This window comes from Ochotona curzoniae, unplaced genomic scaffold (genome assembly GCF_017591425.1).
Source record: "Ochotona curzoniae isolate NIBS_2020 unplaced genomic scaffold, NIBS_Ocur_1.0 contig_50, whole genome shotgun sequence".
Lineage (NCBI taxonomy): Eukaryota > Metazoa > Chordata > Mammalia > Lagomorpha > Ochotonidae > Ochotona > Ochotona curzoniae.
Window position 1 is genome coordinate 4,708,143 of NW_024466446.1, and position 25,402 is coordinate 4,733,544.

The window sequence follows — 25,402 nt, forward strand, 5'->3', positions numbered from 1 at the left end:
AAAGGCATATGAGAAACTGTTAAGGCTTAGACAGAAATGAGGGAAACAGACAGGTTGCAAACAGCCGACTGAAAATTTGAAGGTTGGAAATGCTTTTTATTTTAAGATTTACTTTACTTTATTTTGAAATTCAGAATTGGAGAGAGAGAGAGAAATTCCATCACTGATTCACTCCCCAGATGGCTGCAAAGGCCAGGTCCGGACCAGAGCAAAGCCAGGAGCCAGGAGCTCCTTCTGAATCTGCCCATGTGAGGAGCAAGGGGCCAAACACTTGGACCATCTTCCACTGCTTTTTCCAGGGCGTTAGCGGGGAGCTGGAGCTGAAGCAGAGCAACCAGGACGCAAAGTAGCATCCGAATGGGATGCAGGCATTGCAGGCACAAACTTTACCACTATGTAACAGAGCAGGAACGATGAACTTTTGAGCATATAAATAAGGCTATCACAAGGGAATTTGAACTGTGAATCCAACACAAATGAAAGAAGATGGGCCAGGAAAGAGGGTGCTATTTGGAGAGCTGTCAGGTGCAGGGCAGACTTACGTAAACACCTCCTTGTCAGAAGTGGGCGGCAGGGCCTGAGAAAGAGATGTGATGACAGAAGTGGGATCAGCGGAGTGGACAGAAAATATCCTGAAGCCCTTGAGGAAGGACTGCTGGCTGGGGATGCGTTTGGCTCCTAGAAGCTGGGAAAGGCAGAATGGGCCTCCAGAACCCAGCCCTGCTAAGACTTGACTTGAGCTCAGTGACACTGATTTGGGACTTTTGTTTTCTAAACTACAAAATAATGCCATTTGTGTTGTTTTGAGTTATCTGATGCGTGGTGTTCATTATACCAGCACTGGAAATGAGCCTAGGCAATGATATGGTGCCAAGTGCAGTCCACGGTTCCCCACCGCTAGACCTGAAGGGTCATCCTAGAGGATTTGGCAGTTACTCCAAGGAGAGCGTGTGGAGTTGTCCCATGTTAAGACGATCATGACCTTACGCCCACGCAGACCAAACAGCCATGTCTAGGAGGAGTGAAGTTAGTCACTGGTTTCCTGGGTTCAAGTGGCCAACCTCAGGAGCACCTAAAAGGGTGGTGGGAACCTCAGAGCTCAGTAGCAGACATCAGCAGGGAGGACAGAGCAGAGCAGGACACACTGGTGAGATCATAAACAGCTGTATGCTGATGAGTAAGACATTTTTTGCTGAATCATCCTTGGATTCAGACACACGACTCCTCCCCAGGACTAGGGATGACAGCCCAGAGCAGCGGTTCCCCAGCATAGCTGTGCGCCAGTCTCCTAGGAATGGAACTTGGAAAGCAGCCGTATGCCAGAGCAGATAATGGGAGACTGCCAGAGAAGGATCTGGAAAACAGAGTGGTCACAGCCGCACTGTCCCGCTTGGGATGTCTTTCCCAGACATGGCAGCTTCCTGTCTTGAGACGGAAGCACTCTTGAGTCTGAGTTGCACAGGTGGGTCATGTAACCTCTGTTGTAGAGTGGACTCTTCTGAGAAGATGGTCATGGTGCTTTGGAGGAGCCCTATTTAATCCCAGTGTGCTCAACAGTGTGTCGTGTGTCATCTACATTCAGCCGTATCAAAACACAAGTGCATGGGCCTGGCGCGGTGGCACAGTGGTTAAGGTCCTCGCCTTGCACGCCCGGGATCCCATGTGGGCGCCGGTTCTATCCCGGCAGCCCCGCTTCCCTTCCCTTCCGCTTCCCTTCTGGGAAAGCAGTTGAGGACGGCCCAAGGCTTTGGGACCCTGCACCCACGTGGGAGACCCGGAAGAGGCTCCTGGCTTCGGATAGGCATAGTATCAGCTGTTGCGCTCACTTGGGGAGTGAATCATCGGACGGAAGATCTTCCTCTCTGTCTCTCCTCTCTGTATATCTGCCTTTCCAATTAAAAAAAAATAATAAAAATAAATCTTTTAAAAAAACACACAAGTGCTTGTGTTTGGCTGTCTAGCATGTGGAAGCTATCTAGTATGTGGCTAAGTTCATAAAACTAGAGTTTGTGGCTCAGTTGGCTAATTTTCTTTCCTGCAAGAGTCAGCATCCCGTGTGGGTGCCAGTTTATGTGCTGGCTGTTGCACTTCCCATCCAGCTTTCTGCTTGTGACCTCGAAGAGCAAAGAGGTTGGCACAAAGCCTTGGGACCCTGCACCCATGTAGAAGATCCAGAGGGATCTCCTGGCTTCTTGCTTGGAATCAGCTCAACTGCAGCCGTTGCAGCCCTGTGGGGAGTGAACCAGGAGGTGGAAGATATTTCTATCTCTCCTCTTTGTGAATCTGCCTTTTCAATAAGAATAAATAAATCTTAAAACAAAAAAACTAGAGTTTCTCTGACTCTCCATGGCTATATTTAGATTTATACCTAACTTAATCTTGTCTGTATTGCTCATGGGCTTAATATTCCTCTTTAATATTGCAGTTCTGGGAAAGTTCAAGCTCAGGCAAAGCATTGCAATATGACAGTGTAGTGTACTGGCCTTAATTGGAGACATTTGAAAAGTGAATAGGTGATCTATTACTAATCTTTCAAGGGCAGGGATGACGTGCTCATGCCAAATCCTCACCACCCAGAGCCAGTGGACAGGGCAGCAGGAGGAGCTCCTGTGTGTTCATCACAGGCTCACGCATGACATGTCCAAGTCTGGTTAGAGGATGCCTGCTGCCTCCTGCGTAGACTGGATGGAAGGGGGCAGGAGTGACGACGGACTCCTAGGAGCCCTCTCTGGATTTGCCCTGGAACCCTGAGGTGTGAGTGCACCTGACCGTGAGGACCTTCATGTATTGTAAGGTAAACCTTGTCCCACACAGCAGCCGACGCAAAGCAGGCCCAGCCAGATCTAAATCAGCTGCAGCTAGCTGACTTTTTCCCGTGGTTTCCCACAGTTTACTAAAGGTTACACAGGAGTGTGAGAATACATTCTTCATTCCTTCACCCTACCTCCTCTCTTCCCCATCTCAGTGGCCCCCGTGTACAGGCTAGACAGATCTTCATCAAGACTGCACCTCAATCCCATGTTTTAATCCTTCCAGGAACCCTGTATCTTTGTAAATAAAGCTGGTACCACACCCTGACCCACAGCCCATCACCCCTAACCACAACCCTAACACCCCATTCTCCTGTGTGTTTCTACACCACAGACCATGGGCCAGGCTCATCGTCAGCATCCTGCTGAGCCTGGTCCCTGGTCCAATGCCCAGGTCCCAGATGCCAGGTGCTCCAGGCCTGTTCTTTGTGTACAGAATATGCACCCTGCAACCTCCCCAAGCTGCCTCTTTTCGTACCTCTAGAACTCAACCTGTGGCTCATCTCCCCAGAGTTCTCCTGTGCCTTCAGCCAGATGCTGCACCCGTTACATTACAACCTTATCTGATTGTCATGGCCTATATACCATAAAGGAGTAACTGGGTTCAAGTCCCGGGCTGTCTTGATTCCAGCTTCCTGCCAGTGTGCAATGGTGATGGCTAGCGTGAGCCCATGCCACCCGTGTGTGAGGACTTGGATGTGGCCTCTGGCTCCTGGTTATAGTCATCTGGATAGTGAACTAGAAGATGGCAGATTTATTTATTTAAAAGGCAAAGTTGGGCCCGGCGCGGTGGCGCAAGTGGTTAAGGTCCTCGCCTTGCACGCCTGGGATCCCATATGGGCACCGGTTCTATCCCGGCGGCCCCGCTTCTCATCCAGCTCCCTGCCTGTGGCCTGGGAAGGCAGTCGGGGACGGCCCAAGGCTTTGGGACCCTGCACCCGCGTGGGAGACCCGGAAGAGGCTCCTGGCTTCAGATCGGCATAGCATCGGCCGTTGCGCTCACCTGGGGAGTGAATCATCGGACGGAAGATCTTCCTCTCTATCTCCTCTCTGTATATCCGCCTTTCCAATAAAAAATAAATAAATCTTTAAAAAAAAAAAAAAGGCAAAGTTACACAGAAGAAAAGAGACAGAGATTTTCCATTTGCTGGTTCACTCCTCAAGTGGCCACAATGACTGTAGCTAAGCCAATCCAATACCAGGAGCCAGGAGCTTCTTTCCAGACACCCACGCAAGTGCAGGGTCCCAAAGCTTTGGGCCATCCTTGACTGCTTTCCCAGGCCACAGGGAGGGAACAGGATGGGAAGTGGGGCCACCGTGACATGAACCAGTGCCCATATGGGATGCTGGCGCATGCAAGGCGAGGACTTTAGTCACTAGGCTATCACGCTGGGACCTGCTTTGTGTTTTTCTGATCCTTTAAGACAGCTGCAGTTTATGGAGTGAGTGTACTTTTGATATTTCAATTAGGAGGCTCTAAATTATCAGTGAACTGCCAGAATCTGTTCATTTCCTTGGAAAGATGGTGGTTAAGTGCTAAGTGAGTTTATTTTTAAACAACTGCACAGGATGACTCACCCTGCAAGGAAAATCAATAAAGTTGGCCGTTGTTTACCTTGAGGAAAACTAACATACAAAGAGTCTGTTTATATAGTGTGGGTGTGGGGGAACTGAGAAAAGGGAAAAACACAGCCACGTGTAGTCCTCCAGACATATCCAAACGCCAGTCCTTGGAACCGGCATTACGTTGCTTTCCTTGTGGAAAAGGGTGCTTTGTGGAAGGGACTCAGTTCAGGATTGTGAGATGGGGAGGTTATGTAGGCCAGCCAGTGGGCTCCGTGTGCTTACAGACATCTGTAACAAGAGACAGGTGGAGCCTCGGGAAGACAGCCCTGCTGAGGCTTGACGTGAGCCCAGTGAAACTGACTTTGGACTTTGGTCCTGCAGACCTGGCATATAACCTTGTGTTGCTTTTAGCTATCACGTGTGTGGGATTTGCTGCAGGAACAATAAAAAATGAGTAACTTGCAGAAACTTGGGGCTAGTCCAGGCATCACCACACTTAGACCTACAGGGTGTGTTGGTGGAAGCCCAAGGAAGGGAGCCACAGTGAGCTCGCCTGAAAGAGACAAGGCTTTAAACACACACACACACACACAGAGCCAGCTCAAGGTGACCTTGTCAGAAAGGAGCAAGAAGATCAAATGCCTTGCTTTGTCCTAGGGTTCCCATCACCAGGGCTAAGCGAGCAGGACAAGGAACGAGTTTGTGGGTAAAAATCTGTAGCTCAGCAGAAGACAGCAGAGTGGAGACAGAGAGTAAAATGGAACGACGAATGCTATCATAAACTCCAAGGGTCACGAGGCTCTGAGTCAGAGGAGGACACATGGCCCTTCCCCAACATGTGACGCCAAGCGTGCTGGTTCCCCAGCCTCGCTGCGTATCACAATCGGGAGGAACTTGAAAAACAGACAGATGTTCGGACCCCACCCTACAGCAACTGATGCCCAGAAAGGGGAAGGTGAATGGCCGTGTCATTCTGTCCTCTTGCTTGCATTGGCTTTTTAGAAGTGCTTTTTCTGGTTTGGCAGCTTCATATTTGGATAAAAGACCCATGGAGGGGCCAGTGCAGTGGTATAGTAGGCTAATCTTCTACTATGATACCAGCATCCCATATGAGCACTAGTTTGAGAGCACTGGCTGCTCTACTTGTGATCCAGCTCCTTGCTTGAGGATTGGGAAAGCAGTGGAAGATGGTTCAAATCCTTGGGCCTCTGCACCCATGTGGGAAACTCGGAGAAAGCTCCCAGCTTCAGATCAGCTCAGATCCAGCCGCTGTGGCCATTTGAGGGACTGAACCAGTGGATAGAAGATCTCTCTCTCTCTCTGTCTCTCCTCCTTTCTGTAATTCTGCCTTTCATTGACAAATAAATAAAATAGAGTTAAAAAAAAAAAAAGACTGCTGGGTTGGACTAAGCTGCTATGCTGGACCTCACACACCAAATCATGATGGAATCATACAGCCTTAAGTCCCAGACTATCAGGCCAAAATTAAGTTGTTTATCTGACCTTGCAAGAAATCAAGAGAGAGAAAAATCAGGTCAATTTTAGTTGGGAAGACAAACAAGTCCTCTCAGCTTTAGCCTATAAAGGAAAGTATGTTTGAAATGACTGACCTGTTTTTGGTTCCATTTTTGCCTTTCTAGTTTTTTTTTTTTTTAAGATTTGATTTTATTTGAAAAACAGTTACAGAGAGGGAAGAGGCGAGACAGAGAGATCTGCTGGTTCTCTCCCAAATGGCTGCAACCACAAGGGCTAGATCAGGCTGAATCCAGGATCCAGAAGGTTCTTCTGGGTTTCCGTCCACGATACAGGGGTCCAAGCACTTGGGCCATCTATTCCTGCCTTTGAAGGGTATTAACAGAGAGCTGGTTTGCTAATGGAGCTGCCAGGAATTGAACCAGTGCTTATATGGGAAAATGACATCACAGGCAGTGGCTTAACCCACAACACCCACCCCTGTTTTGGGGGGTTTTGTTTGTTTGTTTGTTTTGTCCTTAAAGCCGGGGAAATTCATTCTGTTGGATAGTATGTTTTGGCCCTATACGCTAGAATCACCAACAGAAGCCAATGAAAATCTCTACATTTGCTTTTCATTTTTCCATTCCCATTTTATTTATTTATTTTTTCTCTCCTGGCACTAAGCCTCCTCTGTCCTGGGCTCATTTCTGTTATGGCCTTGTGGTAACTGACGAGTTGTTGCCCAGAGCAGAAGTCACAGCAGAAACAGAGCCGGGTCCTCAAGGGAAACTTCAGGCACGTGGCTGAGTCAGTGCAAGAGATGGGCTGTCATCTGGCTTTGGGCAATTCATCGCTGATTTGAATTTTGTGTTACCTTCTTACTTTCTTTCATTGCACACTCAGGAAAAGAGAACTCACCAGCCTGCTTGTCCAAAGGATCTTGAAGTCACAGCCTGCTGACTGAGCACATGGCTTGGCACTTTTAAGAGGTCCCAGACTTTTAACCACCAGAAACAAAACTCATGTGTTACATGGCAGCTGGTCTTGGAAATGAGTTAGTTGACATCAGCTCAACCTCCAGCTGTAAGAAAACATGTATGCAGCGAGGCACACAGTGAAAGCCTTATGGGACCCAAACACCTGAAATTTCCCTCTGAGGCTCTTCTCTCAGCTCTGAGAAGAGCAAGAGTCAACATAAAATTGGGTTCCTATTTTTTTTTCCCCAAGATTTACTTATTTTTGAGCCCTGTGTGATAGCCTAGTGGCTAAATCCTCCACCAGGATCCAATACGGATACCAGCTTGTGTCCCGGGTGCTCCACTTCCCATCCAGCTCCCTGCCTGTGGCCTGGGAAAGCAGTAGAGGACAACCCAAAGACTTGGAACCCTGCACCCACATGGGAGACCTGGAAGAAGCTCCTGGCTCCTGGCTTCAGATTAGCTTAGCTCTGGCTGTTGTGGTCATTTGTGGAGTGAACTAAAGGACAGAAGATCTGTCTTTCTGTAACTCCTTCTTTCTGTAAATATGATGTTCCAATATTAGAAAAGTTGTCGCATCCACTCAACAACTAAAATGAAATGCTTGACTTTCCAATTAAAAAATATTTTTTAATTAAAAAAAATTTTTTAAAGAAATAAAATGTTACATATATCAGTGACAGACACAACAAAGTTTTATTACAATAAGAGGCAAGGCAACCGACCAACCATCCAGGACTGATACCCCTTACCAGAGAACGGCCCAGAACGGCACGAATACAGGGTAGACATACAAGCTGAATGTATAAGATTCATATAGAGCTCAATACAGAATTCATTTCCTAGTCATTTATTGGGTTGATGGGACCCCAGTTAATTACAAAAGTTCCTGATATAGATGGAGGGAGTTTTTATTGGAAAGTCAGATACACAGAGAGGAGGAGAGACAAAGAGGAAGATCCTCCATCCGATGGTTTACTCCCCAAGCAGCCGCAACAGCTGGAGCTAAGTCAATATAAAGCCAGGAGCCAGGAACCTCTTCGGGTCTTCCACATGCGTGCAGGGTCCCAAGGCTTTGGGCAATCCTCCACTGCTTTCCCAGGCCACAAGCAGAGAACTGGATGGGAAGTGGGGCCACTAGGACTCAAACCAGCACCCATATGGGATGCCAGCACGTGCAAGGTGAGAAGCTTAACCGTTAGGCTATGGTGCCAGGCCCTAAAATTAAAATTAAAAAAAAAAAAGATAAAGTAAAATGCTGATGTTAGATGCTAAAAGTGAGTTTGAAGTATATTGACTGCTTATTTTTAGCTGATGTAGTGATGTTAAATATATTCATGTCTGCTGACAAATGTGGAAAATTTTCTATCAAGGAAATATTTCTAAAAATTATGAAATGGGCTCATCTATAAATGCTGATTGAAAACAGTTCAAAACTACTTACTTCCTTGACTTTCTGTGAAAGTTAAGAATGCTAACAGATAAAAATTATAGTTCTTATACTTAAAACCAGAAATGACAAGGCAAACACTTTATGTGAGGAAAGAAAGGTATGTTACCCATGGGGAAGAGCTCGGTGGAATTCCAGGCTCTTAACTTTAACATGGCCCAGCCATGTCCATGGCCAAGCTGGAGCCAGTAACTTTTTTGTTTCTTCCATGTAAGTGCAAACACTCAAGGACTTGAATCACCCTTTGCTGATTTCCCAGGCCGTAACTCAGGAACTGAATCAAAAGTAGCCACGAAACAAGGGCTGGCACAGTGGCTCAACTGGGCCAATCCTCTGCCTGCAAGCACCAGCATCCTATATAGGCTCTGGTTCATGTTCCAATTGCTTCCCTTCAAGCTCCCTGCTTGTGGCCTGGGAAGGCAGTGGAGGACGGCCCAAAGCCTTGGGACCCTGCACCCGCATGGGAGACCTAGAAGAAGCTTTTTTGCTCCTGGCTCCAGACTGGCTCAGTTCTGGCCATTGTAGCCATTTAGGGAATACACCAGAAAATGAAAGAATTTTCTCTCCTCTTTCTTGCCTCTCTCTTTCCATTAAAATAGATAAAATCATTAAAAAAAAATCCAGGACACGAACCAGCACCCATATGAAATGCAGGCACCCCAAGCAGGGGATTAGCTCATCATACCACTGCGCTGACCCCTCTGATTTCTCTTTAGTCACCCAGGAAAGTAACACCAGTACTCCAGTGGAAACACTGGACAACTGACCTCCACCTAGGACTGTGTGAGAGCCTCCTGTTCCCGTGTGGTTGGTCCCTGCTTGGTGCTTGCTTTTCTGTGGGACCTTGCGCCAGGTTGAACACCTCTTCTTGCTGGAAGACCACACGAGCAGCACCCAAGTGCCACCACAGGCCTCTAGTCCAGGTCTCAAGCTTTCACATTGTCGCCAGTGGAGCACCCCACAGCACCCACCTGCCGGTGGCCACAGCTGGCCTACGGAACCCCATAGCGCATTCTGTGTCTAACACAAAGATGGGCAGACTGTCTGCAGAGTGGAGGAGGGGAAGCCAACAGGATTCTAGAAAACACTGCTGACTCTGCTTTGCCACCAAAAGTGATATTATGCCACAGTGCACTGAAAAGAATGGGAGAGTTCCCCCGAGTCCTAGAGCTCCGTTCTCTCCAGGCCCCCCGCCTGGCCCACAGCCAACCTAGAGTTCAAAGCAGGGCCATGCCATCGCCTCTTCTCTCAGGGCAGAGGGCCGGCCTGGCCCTGCAGTGGCCTGTTCTCCCCTAATTTCACGGTTCCTTCTGCTGCAGGCGAGCCTGGTTCTGCCTTCATGAGTTCCACGGATTCACCCACACTAAGGCTTCCCTTCCCCCATGTTTGGTGAGTGTTGGCAGACAGGGCTTATATCTGGGTCCCCTCTTGGTGCTATTCAGCTCAATGAGTTGGACATATGTGTAAGACTGTATATGCTTTATTACAATGCTATGTAAGATCCATTACTCTAAGCCCTGCATTCGCTGGGGGCCTCAGTAAGATAAAAGATAGGAAAGGAGACACGCGCCCCCTCTTATCTCCTGCTGGCACGTATGTGATACTGTTCTCCCCTCAACCTCAGCCTGGATTCACCCCAGGAACTCCCTTGGTTCTTCCACATCCGATGTCAGATTGTAATTCTGTCTCTTCTTGGGTTGTGAATTTCCAGCGTGAGGGTGGAGGATGAAGTAACTCCTCAACTCTGGTCACCATGGCAGCATTTCCCCCCCACACACACAGTGCATCTCTTTAAAGACATATTGCATATTTCACTCCTGCTTGCTGGGATGAATGTGTACATTCCGTTGTAATTCTGCCCCTTGTTCATCTCGAATCAAGGGGTTTTGCTTTCCCTCGGCGTTCTTTTAAGCTTCCCTCCCTCTGCAGTTGTCTGCAATTGGAGTATGATGTGTGTACTTGAAGAATTTGGGGGGTTGAGCCTGCGTGTTTTCTCTGCTTCCAAGGTCTGTTCTTGGATGTCCATCACTGATTTTGTAAAGTGATGAGCCATGGTTTCTGTCTGTCTGCTGATAATCCAATTCTGGCTAAGTTAGAGCTTGAATTTTGATTGTCCCATAGTTCTTAGACATTCCATTCTGGGGTTTTTTTTTTTTTCAATCTTTCTTTTTGATTTTGAGTTTGAAAGGTTTCTTTTGACACATCTGCAAGTTCACTGGCCATGACCAGTCCACCGTTGAATCCGACAGAGGCATTCTTTGTGTGTTATGCTTTTATCTTCAAGCAGTTTCACTAACTCTCTCATCTGGTTCCTTGGCCTTCTGACCCTGCCCACGTGTTGTCTTGTGTGGTTCCCTGTTTCCGTGAGAGCCCACAGCGTGGCCGCCACACTGATCTCGACATCACAGCTTAGCTCCAAAATTCCTGCCATTTCTAAATCTGTTTACGAGATTTCTGTGTCCCTTCACATTTTGTATATCATTTTCTTTTCTTATTATCATTATGACTTTAGTATGCCATGGAATACGTTGTTGACACCGGGTGTGAAACACTGGGTTAAGCGACAGAAGTGAGCGAGCCTGTCCTTATCTGCCAATGCAGCTGCGTGTGCTGCCTGCTTCGGCTCTGTTTCTTGTGTTATTGTCTTTGTCTCCCTACTTTGGGAGGCCAGCAGCATGTTGACATCCTGTCACACTACAGCAGGTGTGAGGGGTGGATTGAGGGATGCCCTCTCCAGTCCTGTGCCCGGGCCCCTGCTCCCTTGGACTGGGACCCTCAACAGAACATTCTAGTTAACACTGTTTAGATGACATGGAAGGTCAGTGGAAACTGGAATAGCGTACCTCGCTTCCTGGGGTGCTGAGTCTCACTGGAACCTTGTACCTGCCAGTCAACCCTCCCCACTAACCAAGCCCCAGCCTCTGGTGAACGGCTCGCTAGTCCCTGTACTAATGGAGTGAGCTGCTTTTTCATTCCATGTAGAAGAGTATACAGCATTTGTCGTTCTGAGCCTGGCTTGCTTCAGTTAGAATAACACCCTCCAGGATCCTCCGTGGCAGAGGACAGGGTCCTTTTTCCTAAAGGCTGGACAGGATTCCATTAGCATCAATACCGTCCGTGTGCTGATGGACAGGCAGGTCGTCTCCGGGTCTAAGTGACCGTGACTAATGCTGCGGTGAACATAAAAGTCCAGTTGTCGCAACATTCAAGTCCTTGGGCTTTCCATCCAGCGTTGATTTGCTGGATATGATATTAGTTCTTTCTGCGCTTGTTTTGAGGAACCTCCATGCTATTTCTTCATCCTCTGTGTCTACATCCCCACCAACAATATGCAAAGATTTCCCTTTTCTCCACATCCTCCCCAGTATGTTACCTTTTGTCTTTTTCATAATAGCCATTCTGAGGCTGATCTCATGGTGGCTTTAATTTGCACGGCCCTGGCGATTGGGCTTATTGAGCTTATTATTATTATTATTATTAATATCTAGTGGTCATTTGTACGTCCTCATGCAAAAAATGTCTGTTTGGATCCTTTACCTATTTTTTTTTTTTTTACTTTTTTAAAGATTTATTTTGATTGAAACACAGATATACAGAGAGGAGAAGAGACAGAGAGGAAGATCTTCCGTCTGATGATTCATGCCCCAAGTGGCTGCAACGACCAGAGCTAAGCTGATCCGAAGCCAGGAGCCAGGAGCTTCTTCTGGGTCTCCCACGCAAGTGCAGGGTCCCAAGGCTTTGGGCCGTCTTCGACTACTTTCCCAGGCCACAAGCAGGGAGCTTGATGGGAAGTGGGGCAGCCAAGTGCATACATGGGATGCTGCTGCCCCGGGACACAGGATTAGCCTGATGTAGCATCACACTGGCCCACGTTCTCCATTCTTTATTTACTTCTCAGTCTTCCCATAGCGTGTGCTTAGTGATTGGACCAATACAGCACAATGTGCGTAGGATGCTACATTTTCATTTCTCTTAATGCCGACACAGAACTCTAGAGCAATTTCTGCGCTTTAGATAGAATCAGGAAATACTTTAAGTAGAATTTCCACTTTGCCGATGACAGAGAGAAAGTCCTTCTGGCGTGATTGTCTCAGGGAGAAGTCGTCTCCATTTTCTTGGTTTATAGGCCAAAGAAGTGCAGTGCACTCCGAAGGCTCCTCATTGGAGAAGCTTGCTCTCAATCAGAGTGCCGGATGCTATTAAGATGCGAAGAGCAAGTCCAGGAGTCAAGAAGGAATGTTCCACAGATAACTCTCCCATGCCTACAAATGTGAGGAGACCAGCCACTAGCGTTTAGAGTAAGGATCTGCTTCGTGAGAATATTGTGCTTCTCTATTTTGACAGTGGAAGCATACGGATAATAGCTAAAACCAAGATTGAAAATACCAAGGTGAAGAAGAAATTGAGGATACAGTAGAAGATTTTGTAAACAAATAAGGAATCTCCTGGTTCAAAAGGGAAAGGTGGAAAGAGAATTTGCTGGAATTCAGTTGTCAGGGCCCCTGGAAAAATGAGAGAACAGAACTTAGGTTCATAAGACTTAGCAGTAAGAAGAAAGAAAACTTGGGGCTTAGCACAGTAGCCTAGTGGCTAAAGTCTTCACCTTGCATGCACTAAGATTCCGTATGGGTGCCGGTTCATGTCCTGGCTGCTCCCCTTCCCATCCAGCTCCCTTGGGACCCTGCACCTGCAGGTTTGGAACAAACATGAGCTCAGGAAGCCCTCTGGATGGGGGTGGCGCGGTGTAGGCTCATTGTAAATCTCTGCCTGGAGCACCATCTGGTGCTCGGATAGTGCAAGTGTCGACAGACTCGGGAAATAATCCAATGTGTGTTGCGCTTTCTGGATTATAGCCTTCACATCATACAACACCCTTATGATCTTACTGTGTAATCTTTATTTCGAATTTTATGTCTATGACATTAATATCTCCATCCCTGACTTTATATCATTTCCCAAACTTTCCAAATAGGATTATTTGGATGTATCTCTTACATGCTGATAACCATTTAATCCTTTTAAAAGATTTATTTATAAAATCTAATCAAATAAAAAGAAAAGAACTTTAGGGAACTTGTGTGCCAGAAGCCAGATACCTAGAATCTGATGATTTTAAGTGTTCATTAAAAAAATAATAAATTGCTGTTTTAAAAAAATTCTAGGTAGGCTGCTACATTGGTTCAAAAACTTATACACCTGGCCCCAAAAAATTATGAAACGCTTAGAATAAGACAGGCACATAAATCTTCATGCCTGGGATTTGGCAATGGATTATTTGATGCCACAAGCATGAGTAACAAAATTTAAAAGTAGACAAAATGAATTTCATCAAAAAAATTTTTTTAAGATATTTTTATTTTGAATTTTGAATTATGTGGTACAAATTCATACAGGCTGGAATTCCCCCCCAAACTCCCACCTCCGACAGATTTCCCCCATTATAATACAATGGTGTAGTCCTTCATATGGAATCATAATTCTATCAGTCTCTTGTTTAAGTGATGTACCCCGACATTGTTGGTACAGACAATGTCAGACAGCTCAGCATCGCATTGTCTACAGATGTCCAACAGGTTCATTGGGAATCCATCTTTCATCTGAAAGCGGGGATGCGTGTTCCATTGTTCCCCCATATCTGTATTTGATAGACCCCAGTACTCCATCACTATATATTTCCATAACTGAGAAGCCATGAAACAAGGTCAACAACTGGTATGCGTTAGAACAGCCACCACCACCACAACAACAACTTACAGCACCCGAGATGTTGGTTTCATCGCTCCCAGGGTTGAGAAAATCTCTCTGTTGGTTGACAAAGTCCACCTTAGTGCATCTACAGATTGAGGAACACGCTGCAAAGCTTGGCCAGGAGAATAGTCCAACCTGTTCTGCTTTCCATCCTCTGAGGAGGCAGCTGATTTCCCCTAGATGAGCTGGCCATCACCAGCGGACATGCTGTCCACTGTACAGGCATCAGCAACTGAGGAGGCGTAGTCCCAGTACACGTTCTCCAAGGTCAGGCTACACATCCTGTAATTTTCCCCAACTCCTGGGCCTGAGTCCAACTGTCTAATGGGGGACTCCTCCATAAAGCCTCACCTAGGACAACCTCAGACTTGACTCTTGTGTGTGCCAGCCAGTGCAGGGCCAGATGTGGTCTGTCACCTGCACCATCCATTGCACATAACAGTGGATGCAGCTGCCTGGTCACTTCTGCTCCAGTCCCATATCAGGCAAACTGACAGGTGCTGTGGCCCATCCCAGCATCCTGCTACATCCCCAGCCTTCACACATAGCAGTGAGTGCCTTGACCTAATGAGGGTGACTCCCAATAACCCCACAAGCCCCACCCCCAGCTCTGGTTTTTATACATGCAAGCCTCTTCTGCAGCCTAGCCCAGGGCAGCCCATATCCCACTCAGCTCTCATGCACACCCATGGGTGCTGTGGCTTAGCTCAGCCTGACACCCCTCCCCCTCCGCAGACATGGCCCTCACATATGTCAACAGGTGCCACCCCGCCTTGTCCAATCTGGCCCATGCCTAGCTCTGGCTCTTGTGCTCACCAGTGATAGGTACAGCCCAGAAGGGAGAGCCCACATTTCCTCTACCAGGCATGTTCCCAGCCCCAGATCTTGCACCTGCCAGAGGGTACTATGGCCCAGCCTGACATGACTTGCACCCCGACCTGGCACTTGCCAACTGGTACTTCAGCCTACCCTGACTGGCCCGCACCAGTTTTTCACTTTGCATGCCAGAGGTTGCAGTGGCCTACCCCATCCTGGCCTGCCCCAAGTCACACCAATGGAAGCAGCAGCCCAGCAAAGGAGTCCCTGAAGTTCCCCTCCTAGGCCTGCTTCCAGACCTGGGTCTTGCATGTGCTAGCGGGTGCTGCAACCCAATCTAAGATTGCCCACACCCAGTCTCAACATTGGCCATCAGGTGCTACAGCTCAGCTCAGCCCAGCCTGCTCCCAGTCCTAGCTCTTGCCAGTGAATGCAGCAGCCTAGCCCAGCCTGGCTTACCTCCTCATGTGAACTGGTGGGTGTTGTGCTCCAACCCAACCTAGCCTGAACCCTGACGTGGGTCTCAGTTGTACCGGTGTGTGAATATTCACTGCAAAATCATGTTGAAGTGTAATTGACATTTTCACATGGTATTACAAAGATTTCAAAGACTTGACCAGGCAGTAGGGTCCCACCCTCACGGGTGAGACTGACAACCTAAGTGTGGTTCTATCCAACTTGCTTTGCCTCTTCTGCTTTTCTGACATATAACTTATGACATGCATTGCCCTTCTCCTCCTTGGGATGCTGTCACGGCAGGGCAGCCCCCAGAAGCAGAGACTGAGCCCACATCAGACAGCAAGCCTACCCATGCCTTGGAACTGTGAAAATACATTTTATTCTTTATCAATCCCTTTGTCTAACAGAAAGAGTAGAACAAGACTGCAGTAACATTGTAGTCCTCCTCTTCAACATCATCATATGCCTTTTAAAAAAAAAAAAAGATGTATTTATTTTTCCTGGAAAGTCAGATACACAGAGACAAGAAGAGTCAGAGAGGAAGATCTTCCATCCATTGATTCACTCCCCAAATGGGATCCACGGCAGGAGCTAAGTTGATCTGAAGCCAGGAACCAGGAGCTTCTTCCAGGTCTCCCACACGGGTGCAAGATCCCAAGGCTCTGGGCCATCCTCGACTGCTTTCCCAGGCCACAAGCAGGGAGCTGGATGGGAAGTGGGGTTTTTGGGATTAGAACCAGTGCCCAAATGGGATCCGGTGCATGCAAGGTGAGGACTTTAGCCACTAGTCTGCCACACGAGACCTAGGATCTAAGAATCTTCAGGCACTTAAAATTTAAAACCCAAACTACCTTTTAAATACTTGTAGCTTGAGTCCCTGTGAAAATGATGCACTATAATAGCAGCACCATGGATTTGTCCTTATTTTATTCCAGCCCTTACCTTGTTCTAACTGTTGTCATTTTCTCCCTCATTTTGGAGTTAAATTTCTACTGTACTTAGCTATATATTTTTTAAGTGTGTTATGCCCCAAGGTTCCCAGTAAGTTCCTAGCTTCCTAATTTCGGAAGTGTACACACATGTACTTTAAGAAAGTTCATGTGCAGAAACATCAGAGTCGTTTTACTTGGTACTTTTAGGTGTTGTGAAATAACTGTTGATTTGCTTTTTCACTGTCTCCCCAACACAGACATTGAGGATCACAGATGTTATTCTTTTATATTAAATTGTTACATTTTTATTCACGGGAGCTGCTGGCCTCAATGTTATAGAGCTGAGTCCAAAGGCATGCTTGTGGAGACAGTGTAAATGCTTCCCTCATAAAATTTTTTAAATTTCACACAATGAAGTAGAAAAGACAAAAAAGCAAATTTCTGCTGTCGAAGTCAAAATTATTACATCGTGCCATATTTGCCTTTTGGAATTACATTTGGAAAAGCAACCCCGTTAATATTCAATCATGATAAAAGTTATCCATATACAAAATTCCCGAATTGTTCTCCAAGGTCTTGCTTTCTGCACCCAGGAACAGATCAAAGCCTACATAGCATGACGTGTGTTACGTCATAAGGTCTAACCCGTAACTTTTGGAGCTGTGGTGGAATCCATCAAGTTTAGCATTAGTTGAGCATTCCAAAGCAAAAAGCAAGGCAACATGTCGCGATGCGTTGTGGGAAATGTAGTCTTAAATGGTAGGACGTTCGCGCAGCCTTCTGGGAAACGCATGAGCCACTTACTTTCTCCTGCGCAGGCGCGTCCAGCCCCACCTTCCAGAATCCGCCCTGGACAACCTGGGCGGACGGTTCCCGCCCAAGGTGAGGACGCCGGGTTGCCGGGGGGCGTCGGAGGGGGATGGGCTTGGGTCCTTGGGGGGCGGGAACACGACGTCCCGGGACGCCCCGTCCTCAGGATGGATCTCCCTCCCCACACGGTGCTGGTACCCAGGCCATGGGGGCAGACTTGAAAGATGCTCGGTGGAGGCTGGGCTGTGGAGCGGCAGCCTGGCTCTGGGCAACCTTTGCCTGCAACCTGAGAGCGATGCGCCTTTGTGATATTGGGGTCCTCCCAAGGACCCCCAGCTCAGGAACCTGACCGTGCCACTTGCACATCATCCACCTATCTCATGTGACAGTGGAGGTGTTAGTAAGGGACCGTCTGAAGTCATTGTGCACGCAATCAATGCATGACGGGTGTATTCTGCAATTACTATCATCTCTGGGCAGCCGTCCTCAGCAGGTGCGAGCTGTCATTTTTAGGTTCGCTGTGTCCACTACAAAGACACACTGAGCCACATTTGTTGTTTCAGATGCGCTGGTAGCCAGTCACAAGAAAGACTTGGGGGGAGTCGGGGGAGGCAGAATTAATTTCAAGAACATTCTGGTTTTTGATCTATTTAAAATGTCCCGGCAGCGCAGGACACCAGCTAGATTTCAAGGACTCGGCTGTTGGATGTGACCAGTGGCCACAGCAGGAGGCAGTGGCTTATTGATGTCTCATAGATTCAGATTTAAGGCTTTTGGTCAGCGGTTCTCACACCCTGGGTGGCTTGGCCCACCCCCACCCCATCCCACCTCGTGGAACTTTGGAAATGCCTGGAGACATTTTTGGTTCTCACACTAGGGACAAGGGATACACTGGGATCTGGGGAGTGTTTGGAAATGCTTCTGGAATCCTACATTGCACATGGCAGCCCCGACATCAAAGAAGGGTCCAGTTCAGAATGTCAGCAGTTACAGGGAAGTTTCAGCTAAAAATCATTTCCTAAGTCCCATCTTCTCTGGAGCAGAACAGCTCCTGTGTGGCAGAGGAGGGAAATCCTAGGGCAGGAATCCCACCAGGCCAGGCAAGAATCTTCGCCTTCAGGCACAGGTCCTGACTTGCCCACCTAAGCTCTCTCAACTCTCCCTTACCAGACCCAGCCAGACTCAATGATGTCACCCCATCCAGAAGCCATCCCGGACGGCGTGGCCCTGAGTTCTGTGGACCAGCTGGCGACAGGTAAGCAAGGGCTGGAGAGAGCAGGGTGAGTCGGTACTGAACCTTCCCCAACAGCACCTGTAGAATTCCAAGATGCTAACACGGGACCGTGTGGCTCTTTCTGACCTGTGAGACCTTGCAATTTTCTGTTGGCTTTTAAGTAATAGTAACAGAATATTCACAAATCATGAAAATAATGTAGAGCCGCCCAATGAAAACAACAAAATGTAATACACTGAAAATCGGAGTTTATGTAAAAAAAAATTTTTTTAAGCCATGAATAGTTTTTTTTCAAAATAGGCCTTTTTCATCTATTAAGAAGAAAAATGCTTGCACAAAAATAAACGTAGCACCAAAATGAATTCATGCTTTTTGTTTGAGTATTTATTTTTATTTGAAAAGTAGATTTACAGAGAGAAGGAGAGACAGAGAGGTGTTGCATTCATGGTTTACTCCTCAAATGGCTGCAAGGGCTAGAGCTGAGCCAATTAGAAGCCAGGAGCCAGGAGATTGTTCCAGGTCTTCACATGGGTGCAGGGGCCCAGAGACTTGAGCCATCTTTTGCTGCCTTCCCAGGTCATAAGCAAGAAGCTGGATGGGAAGTGGAGCAGCTGGGACTTGAACCGGCGCCCCTATAGGATGTCAGTACTGTAAGAGAATTGTCCTGTGACACACCATGGCAGCCTCCAAATTCATGCTTTCAATTATTTTAAAGATTTATTTTATCTTTTATTGGAAAGGCAGATATACAGACAGAAAGAAGTACAGAGAGAAAGATCCTCCATCTCCATCTGCTGGTTCAGTCTCCTACTGGCCACAAAGGCTGGAGATGAACCAATCCGAAGTCAAGAGCCAGGAACCTCCTCTAGGTCTCCCATGTGGGTGCAGGGTCCCTTGAGCCATCCTCCACTGCTTTCCCAGGCCACAGGCATGGAACTAGATGGGAAGTGGAACATCCAGGACACGAACCGTGCCCACACGAGATCCCGGCAGATGCAAGGTGAGGACTCAGCCACTAGGCTATCCCTCCAGGCTCTTAACTACATTTTCCCACAGACATTTAGCGGTATCCTTAGAGGTATTAGAGCTGTGGGTACATCAGAGTGCTGGCTATCCTTCCTTAAGGCTCAAAGAACATTTTTCTTCTGGAGGCCTTTCCCCTGCCCTGCCGTCTCCCCCTCACCCGCGCCCCACTCTGAGAGGAGCTTTTAGGAAGGTTGATGACGTGGCTGTCCGCATCTCTCGCGACTTCTTCCTTACCCCCCAGGTTGGCCTTCACAGTCGTCCACGTTCCTCTCTGAGCAGAAGAAAATGAACATATATCAGGTGAGTCCTTGATTAATATCTATGAATTTATTATTTTTCTTTTTGTTGTTGGTTGGCCATAGACTTTGTGTTAATGGTCCCTAAGTTAGTTTGAAAAACTAGAAATAGAAGCAATGCGGAAGATGTGCAAGTCATCGTGAGAGCGAACAGCGCAGCAGAGCTGGGGGACATGCAGGCTCTCGGAGGTTACACATCTGCCAGTGCGGACCTGCGATTGTCACGCCGATGTTTCTCCTACCCATGGAGAGGGTCGGGCAGACTTTGCCTCGATGGCAAAAGCTGAAACCGCATTGAGTCCCTGTAGAGTGAAAATTCACTGAATTCAGGGAAAATGACTTGGTGCATCTTAATGTGACAGAGGCCGTCTTCTCTGTTAACCGCCGTGGACAAAATTCAGAACCATCACGGTAGTTTTGTCACAGTGGAAAGAGAAGTCGGAATTCCCTAGAAGGGCTTCTGTTAAAACTTTTCAGCTAACGAAGCAGAGGTTGCGGTAGAAAGAACACAGACCGGTCAAGTCTAGGTTGACCGAAAATGGAAAGTCGGGAGGATGGCGGCATTTGTGAATAACGGGGTGGGACTTCCCTGGCAGTGCGTGGGAATCACTGCGTTTTAAGAGAAGATGACTCGACAAGGCGTTTCTCATGAGACACTTTCTGTTGCTGTGACAGTAGCAAAGCCTGGCTAATTTATAAAGAAAATTATGTTTGGCTCAAGAACCTGGTGGAAGTCCATTAGGTCTACTTGACTTCTGGGGGTGGCCTCATGGCAGAAGGACAGTGGGCACCCACAAAAGACACGCCTGTAAGAAAGTGAGCGGGGGTACCACATTTTCTTTCCTGTTTTTTTTTTTTTTAAGATTTACTTTATTTTTATTGGAAAGTTAGATCACAGAGAGAAGCAAAGACCCAGAGAAAAAGATCCTCCATCTGTTGGCTCACACCCCAGACAGCAGTAATGGCCAGAGCTGAACTGAGCCAATCTAAAGCCAGGAGCCAGGAGTTTCTTCCTGGTTTCTCACAAGGCTGCAGGGTCCCAAGGTTTTGTTCCATCCTCTACTACTTTCCCAGGCCACAAGCGGGGAGCTGGATGGGAACAGAGCAGCTGGACACAAACTGGTGCCCATATGGGATACTAGTACATGCAAGGTGAGGATTTAACCACTAAGCTATCGCAACCGGCCCATTCACTTTCTTACAACCTAATCCTGAGTTTTTGAGTTCATCAGTCCCTCCGGCTGCATTAATCCATTCAAGAGGATGGGTTCCCTTTGACCTAACCAAAGGTTCCTCCATCTTTTGGCACTTAAGTTAGATACCAGATCTCAGCATGAGTTTTGGCATAGACAACCCACATCTGAATCCTTGCAGCGTTAAGATCACCAAGAGCCTTTGCCCATTACGATTTGTACTCCCTCCAGTTTCCTGCTTGTGGCCTCGGAGTGGAATGGAGGACAGCCCCCAAAGCCTTGGGATTCTGCACTTGCATGGCAGACCTAGAGGAAGTTCCTGGCTGCTGGCTGCTGTCTCCTGACTTCAGATCGGCTCAGCTCCAGCCCTTGAGGCCACTTGGGGGAGTAAATCAATGGATGAAAGATCTATCTATCTCCTTCTCTCTGTATATCTGACTTTCCAATAAAAACAAATAGATTTTTTTTTTGAAGTGTTGTTTTCTTGGCCATTGTCTGTGTCACTTCATTCAGGTTGACAGCAATGTGCTGTTGCAGGCTTCAGTGTCATTCAAGGACGTGAGCGTGGAGTTCAGCCGGGACGAGTGGCAGCACATGAGCCCTGCTCAGAGGACCCTGTACAGAGACGTGATGCTGGAGAACTACAGCCACCTCGTCTCCCTGGGTGAGCGTGGAAGCCTAACGTAGCCCTTCCCTCTCTAACACACGGGAATCTAGAGTTTGATGGGACTTAGGCTTTTCCTTCAAGATCTAAAGGACTAGAGAGAACGTGATGACGTCAGTGGAGCACCTTCAGGATGCATTTTCTTCCCCTTTGGCAGACCTAGGGCCCATCCAGGTGTCCTTAACCCTCATGTGTTCCCTGACTCCAGGTTACTGCATTTGGAAGCCAGAGGTGATCTTCAGGTTGGAGCGAGGAGATGAGGCTTGGCTCTCAGAGGAGGACTTCTTCGGCCGGAGCCAGCCGGGTGAGTCGGGAGACTGAACAGACCCAGTGAGTCTTAGCTGTTGTAGTGGATTTGATTTTCAACCGTTTGATGTAGTCCTTGTGTTTCTGTAATCAGGAGAAGTGTAGGTGCGAATCCATTCATTCGGTTAGGAAGTTGATGATTTTATTAAATCAACTTGTTGTCTAAGAATTGCTAGAATAGATATCAAACTAGAAGAACAGAATTAAATTTGTCAGAATATTCTGGAAAATTGTTGACTTGTTTTTTCTACCCTTTCTGTGTTGGGTATATTTCCTGAATACCATTCTTTTCTAACATCTCTTGTTATTCAAGTTTATAGTCTTCATTATATTAATCTTTTCTCCCATTTTGCTGTTTCTTAAAATAGCCATTGCTATAAAATGCTTAATTTTTATATCCTTTTTCTTCTCTGCTCAATTGGGAAGATATTCTTTTTGCATGACAAATAGAGCTAATGTATTCATAACCAGTTTCCACTCCAATTTGCATCATATCGTCAATATTATTTTTTTTTAAGTAGGAAGATTGGATGTATACATGTTCATATCCACAGAAGTGAATTATTTATCTTTAAAAAAAAATTTATTTTTAATTTTGAAAGGCAAAGTGACAGAGAGAAAGAAATATCTGTTCACTAGTTCCCAGCTGGAGCTGGGTCAGGCTGAGGCCACGAGCTTCTGGGTCTGCTACGGAGGGCGCTTCCTCTGCTGCTTTCCCCTGCACATTAACAGGGAGCTGGATGAAAAGCGGAGCAACTCAGACTCTAACCGGGAGCCATACAGGATGTGGGCACTGCAGGCAGCAAATTAGCCTGCCGCACTACAGCCCCAGCCCCAGGGTATTTAATCTTAAGAAATCAAAGTGTAAGCTATATATGTATATATATATTTTTTAAACGCTACTGAAGATAGAAGGTTCATAAGGTTTTTTGTTTGTTTTTGTTTTTCATTTTTCTTCATTTCAGAACACTACGGTGACAAGGACGATAAGAGCAAGAACAAGAAGCTGAGACATGACTGCTGGCCGGAAGTGGACGCCATCAGTGAGGACGTGTCAGCCGCAGGAGAGGAGGTGACGGGCCAGCCGTTCGATCTGAGCTCAGCTTCTGCTCATTCAGCCAAAATGGCCTGTGCAAGTGACCCATGGCAGGTGAATTTCCAGAACGTTTCCGAATTTGTCCTTCATCCCGGAAACTACACCTCAAAGACAGAGCATCCTGATATGGCTGAGAGTTTACCTTTTAAAATTAAGCTTGACAGAACTCCAACCAGAGAGAAATACTATCACTGTGATAAAAGCAGGGAGGCCCTCCGTGAGAAGAAGAATCCTGCCAAGCATCAAATATTTCAGACACTGGAACAAGCTTTTGAATGTAATGAACTTGAAAAGTCTTTCTCTGAGAACACTGACTGCATTACTCCTAAGAGTTTTCGCACAGAGGAAAAAACTTGTGAAAAGGTTAAATTTGGGGAGGGTAGGGACAAAAATGTCGTTGACCATAAAATAACCAATGCACGGGGGCAACGCTTTGACCCTAACCAGGATGGGAAGTCCTTGTTTGAGAAATCAGCTATGGAGAAATGCAAGAAACTTAAAACTATGAATCAGTATGAATGTAACGCGTATGGAACTAGTCTCAACAGGAAGTTATACCTTCCTCAAGCTCAGGACACGATCCCAAGTGACAAAGCACAAACTGGGGATAAGTCCTTTGAACTGCATGAAAATAAGAAGTCCTGCCAGCTGTCCACCCACAAAGCACGCCCGAAAGCTCGGTCTGCCATCAGGGCGTACCGCTGCAATGAGTGTGGGAAGTCCTTCTGTCAGAAGGGGCACCTTGCCCAGCATCACCGGACACACACGGGAGAGAAGCCATTTGAATGTCACGATTGCGGGAAAACGTTCTCCCAGAAGTCCCACCTGAGCACACATCACAGAATCCACACAGCTGAGAAACCCTATAAATGTGCTGAGTGCGGGAAGACGTTCGTCCAGAAGTCAACGCTCAGGGGACATGAGCGGATCCACACGGGAGAGAAGCCCTACGAGTGTCCCGAGTGTGGGAAGACTTTTGTTCAGAAGTCCACCCTGAGAGACCATCAGAGAATTCACACCGGGGAGAAGTCATTCCAGTGTCACGAATGCGGGAAGACTTTTGGCCAGAAGTCCAACTTAAGAATCCATCAGAGGACTCACAGCGGGGAGAAGACTTACCAGTGTACGGCGTGCGGAAAATCCTTTTGGCGAAAAGACCATCTCATTCAACATCAGAAAATTCACACGGGAGAGAAACCGTTTAAATGTCACGAATGTGGGAAAACTTTCGCCCGGACATCAACCCTGCGGGTGCATCAGAGAATTCACACTGGAGAAAAGCCATTTAAATGCAACGAATGTGGTAAACATTTTGTCCGCAAAGCGATTCTTTGTGATCACCAGAGAACTCACACGGGGGAGAGGCCCTTTCGGTGTAACAAATGTGGGAAAAGTTTTGGCCAGAAATCTAACCTTAGGATACATGAGAAAATTCACAGGGGGGAGAAATCTTACGAATGTCGTGAATACAGGGGGTTTTATGAAAAGTCAGCCTTGTATGACAGGACTCAGGGAGGGTTAACGCTCTGTTGATGTCATAACTGGAAAACCGCACAAAATGACAACCCTATTTAAAGAATACTCTTGGGAAAAGCTATGTGATGAGTGTACATAAATTGTCCAAGAGTTCAAGCCTCACAGTGCAGGAGAGAATTTATAATTGCAGGAGAAAAAATCATATAAAACAAAGTGGGAAGAGTTTGTCAAAAAGGCATATGCTTAGCCCCAGGGCAATAGTGTAGTGGTTAAAGACCTCGCCTTGCACGCGCTGGGATCCCATATGGCCGCCGGTTCTAATTCTGGTGGCCCCGCTTCCCATCCAGCTCCCTGCTTGTGGTTTGGGAGAGCACTAGAGGACAGCTCAAAGCCTTGGGAACCTGCACCTGCTTGGGAGACCTGGAAGAGCTCCTGGCTCCTGGCTTTGGATTGGCTCAGCTCTGGCTGTTGTGGTCACTTGGGGAATGAACCATCAGATGGAAGATCTTCCTCTCTGTCTCTCCTCCTTTCTGTATATCTGACTCTCCAATAAGATTAAAAATAAATCTTTTTTTTAAAAGGCATGTGATCGGATATGTGATATTCAAAAAGACCTCTGTTTCAAAGAAACGTGGGAAGTCCTGAATATTTAAAGTCACATTTCCTTAGATAACTCCCATACCACACAGCATGACAATGTATTCACCAGGAATGAGTTCATTTTTCTTAACACTTATCTAGTTTTAATTTCCCAGTCTTCCTTTCATGAAAATGGGGCCTTGTGCGACAGGTAAGGCGATGTGGGTGCTTGTGATATGCGTTACATCAAAGACTGACAAATAGACTTCCTGCAAGTCTTAACAGAATAAAATGTCTGATTTCTATAACAATCTTGAGTGCCATGCCTTCATGTGGCATAAGATTATATTAAAAAAAAGTCCTAGTGCGATAGCCTAGTGGCTATACTTACTGGCCCAGCTTGGAGTGCCTTGACAGGTGCCTATATGGGATCCCGGTGCTTGCAAGGTGAGGATTTAGCCATTGAGCCATCACACTGGGCCTTACACTGACCAACACCCAGCCCTGAC

The 25,402-nt window shown here is 47.1% G+C and overlaps 1 protein-coding gene across 2 annotated transcripts in view; it reads left to right on the forward strand.

The window, feature by feature from the left end:
- The window catches only part of LOC121162047 (zinc finger protein 510-like), a 136,597-nt gene extending 112,164 nt beyond the window's left edge, over positions 1-24,433 (forward strand). Inside the window, exons 1-4 of one of the 2 annotated variants that reach the window (XM_040988856.1) lie at positions 19,567-19,583; positions 21,286-21,436; positions 21,645-21,740; positions 22,708-24,433. In XM_040988856.1, the coding sequence (XP_040844790.1) occupies positions 19,569-19,583; positions 21,286-21,436; positions 21,645-21,740; positions 22,708-24,371 (1,926 nt within the window). In that variant the 5' untranslated portion in view covers positions 19,567-19,568 and the 3' untranslated portion in view covers positions 24,372-24,433. Of the gene's footprint in view, positions 1-19,566; positions 19,584-21,285; positions 21,437-21,644; positions 21,741-22,707 lie in introns of those variants that run through there. The other variant, XM_040988855.1, reaches the window with a different exon arrangement.
- The last annotated feature ends 969 nt before the right edge of the window (positions 24,434-25,402 follow it).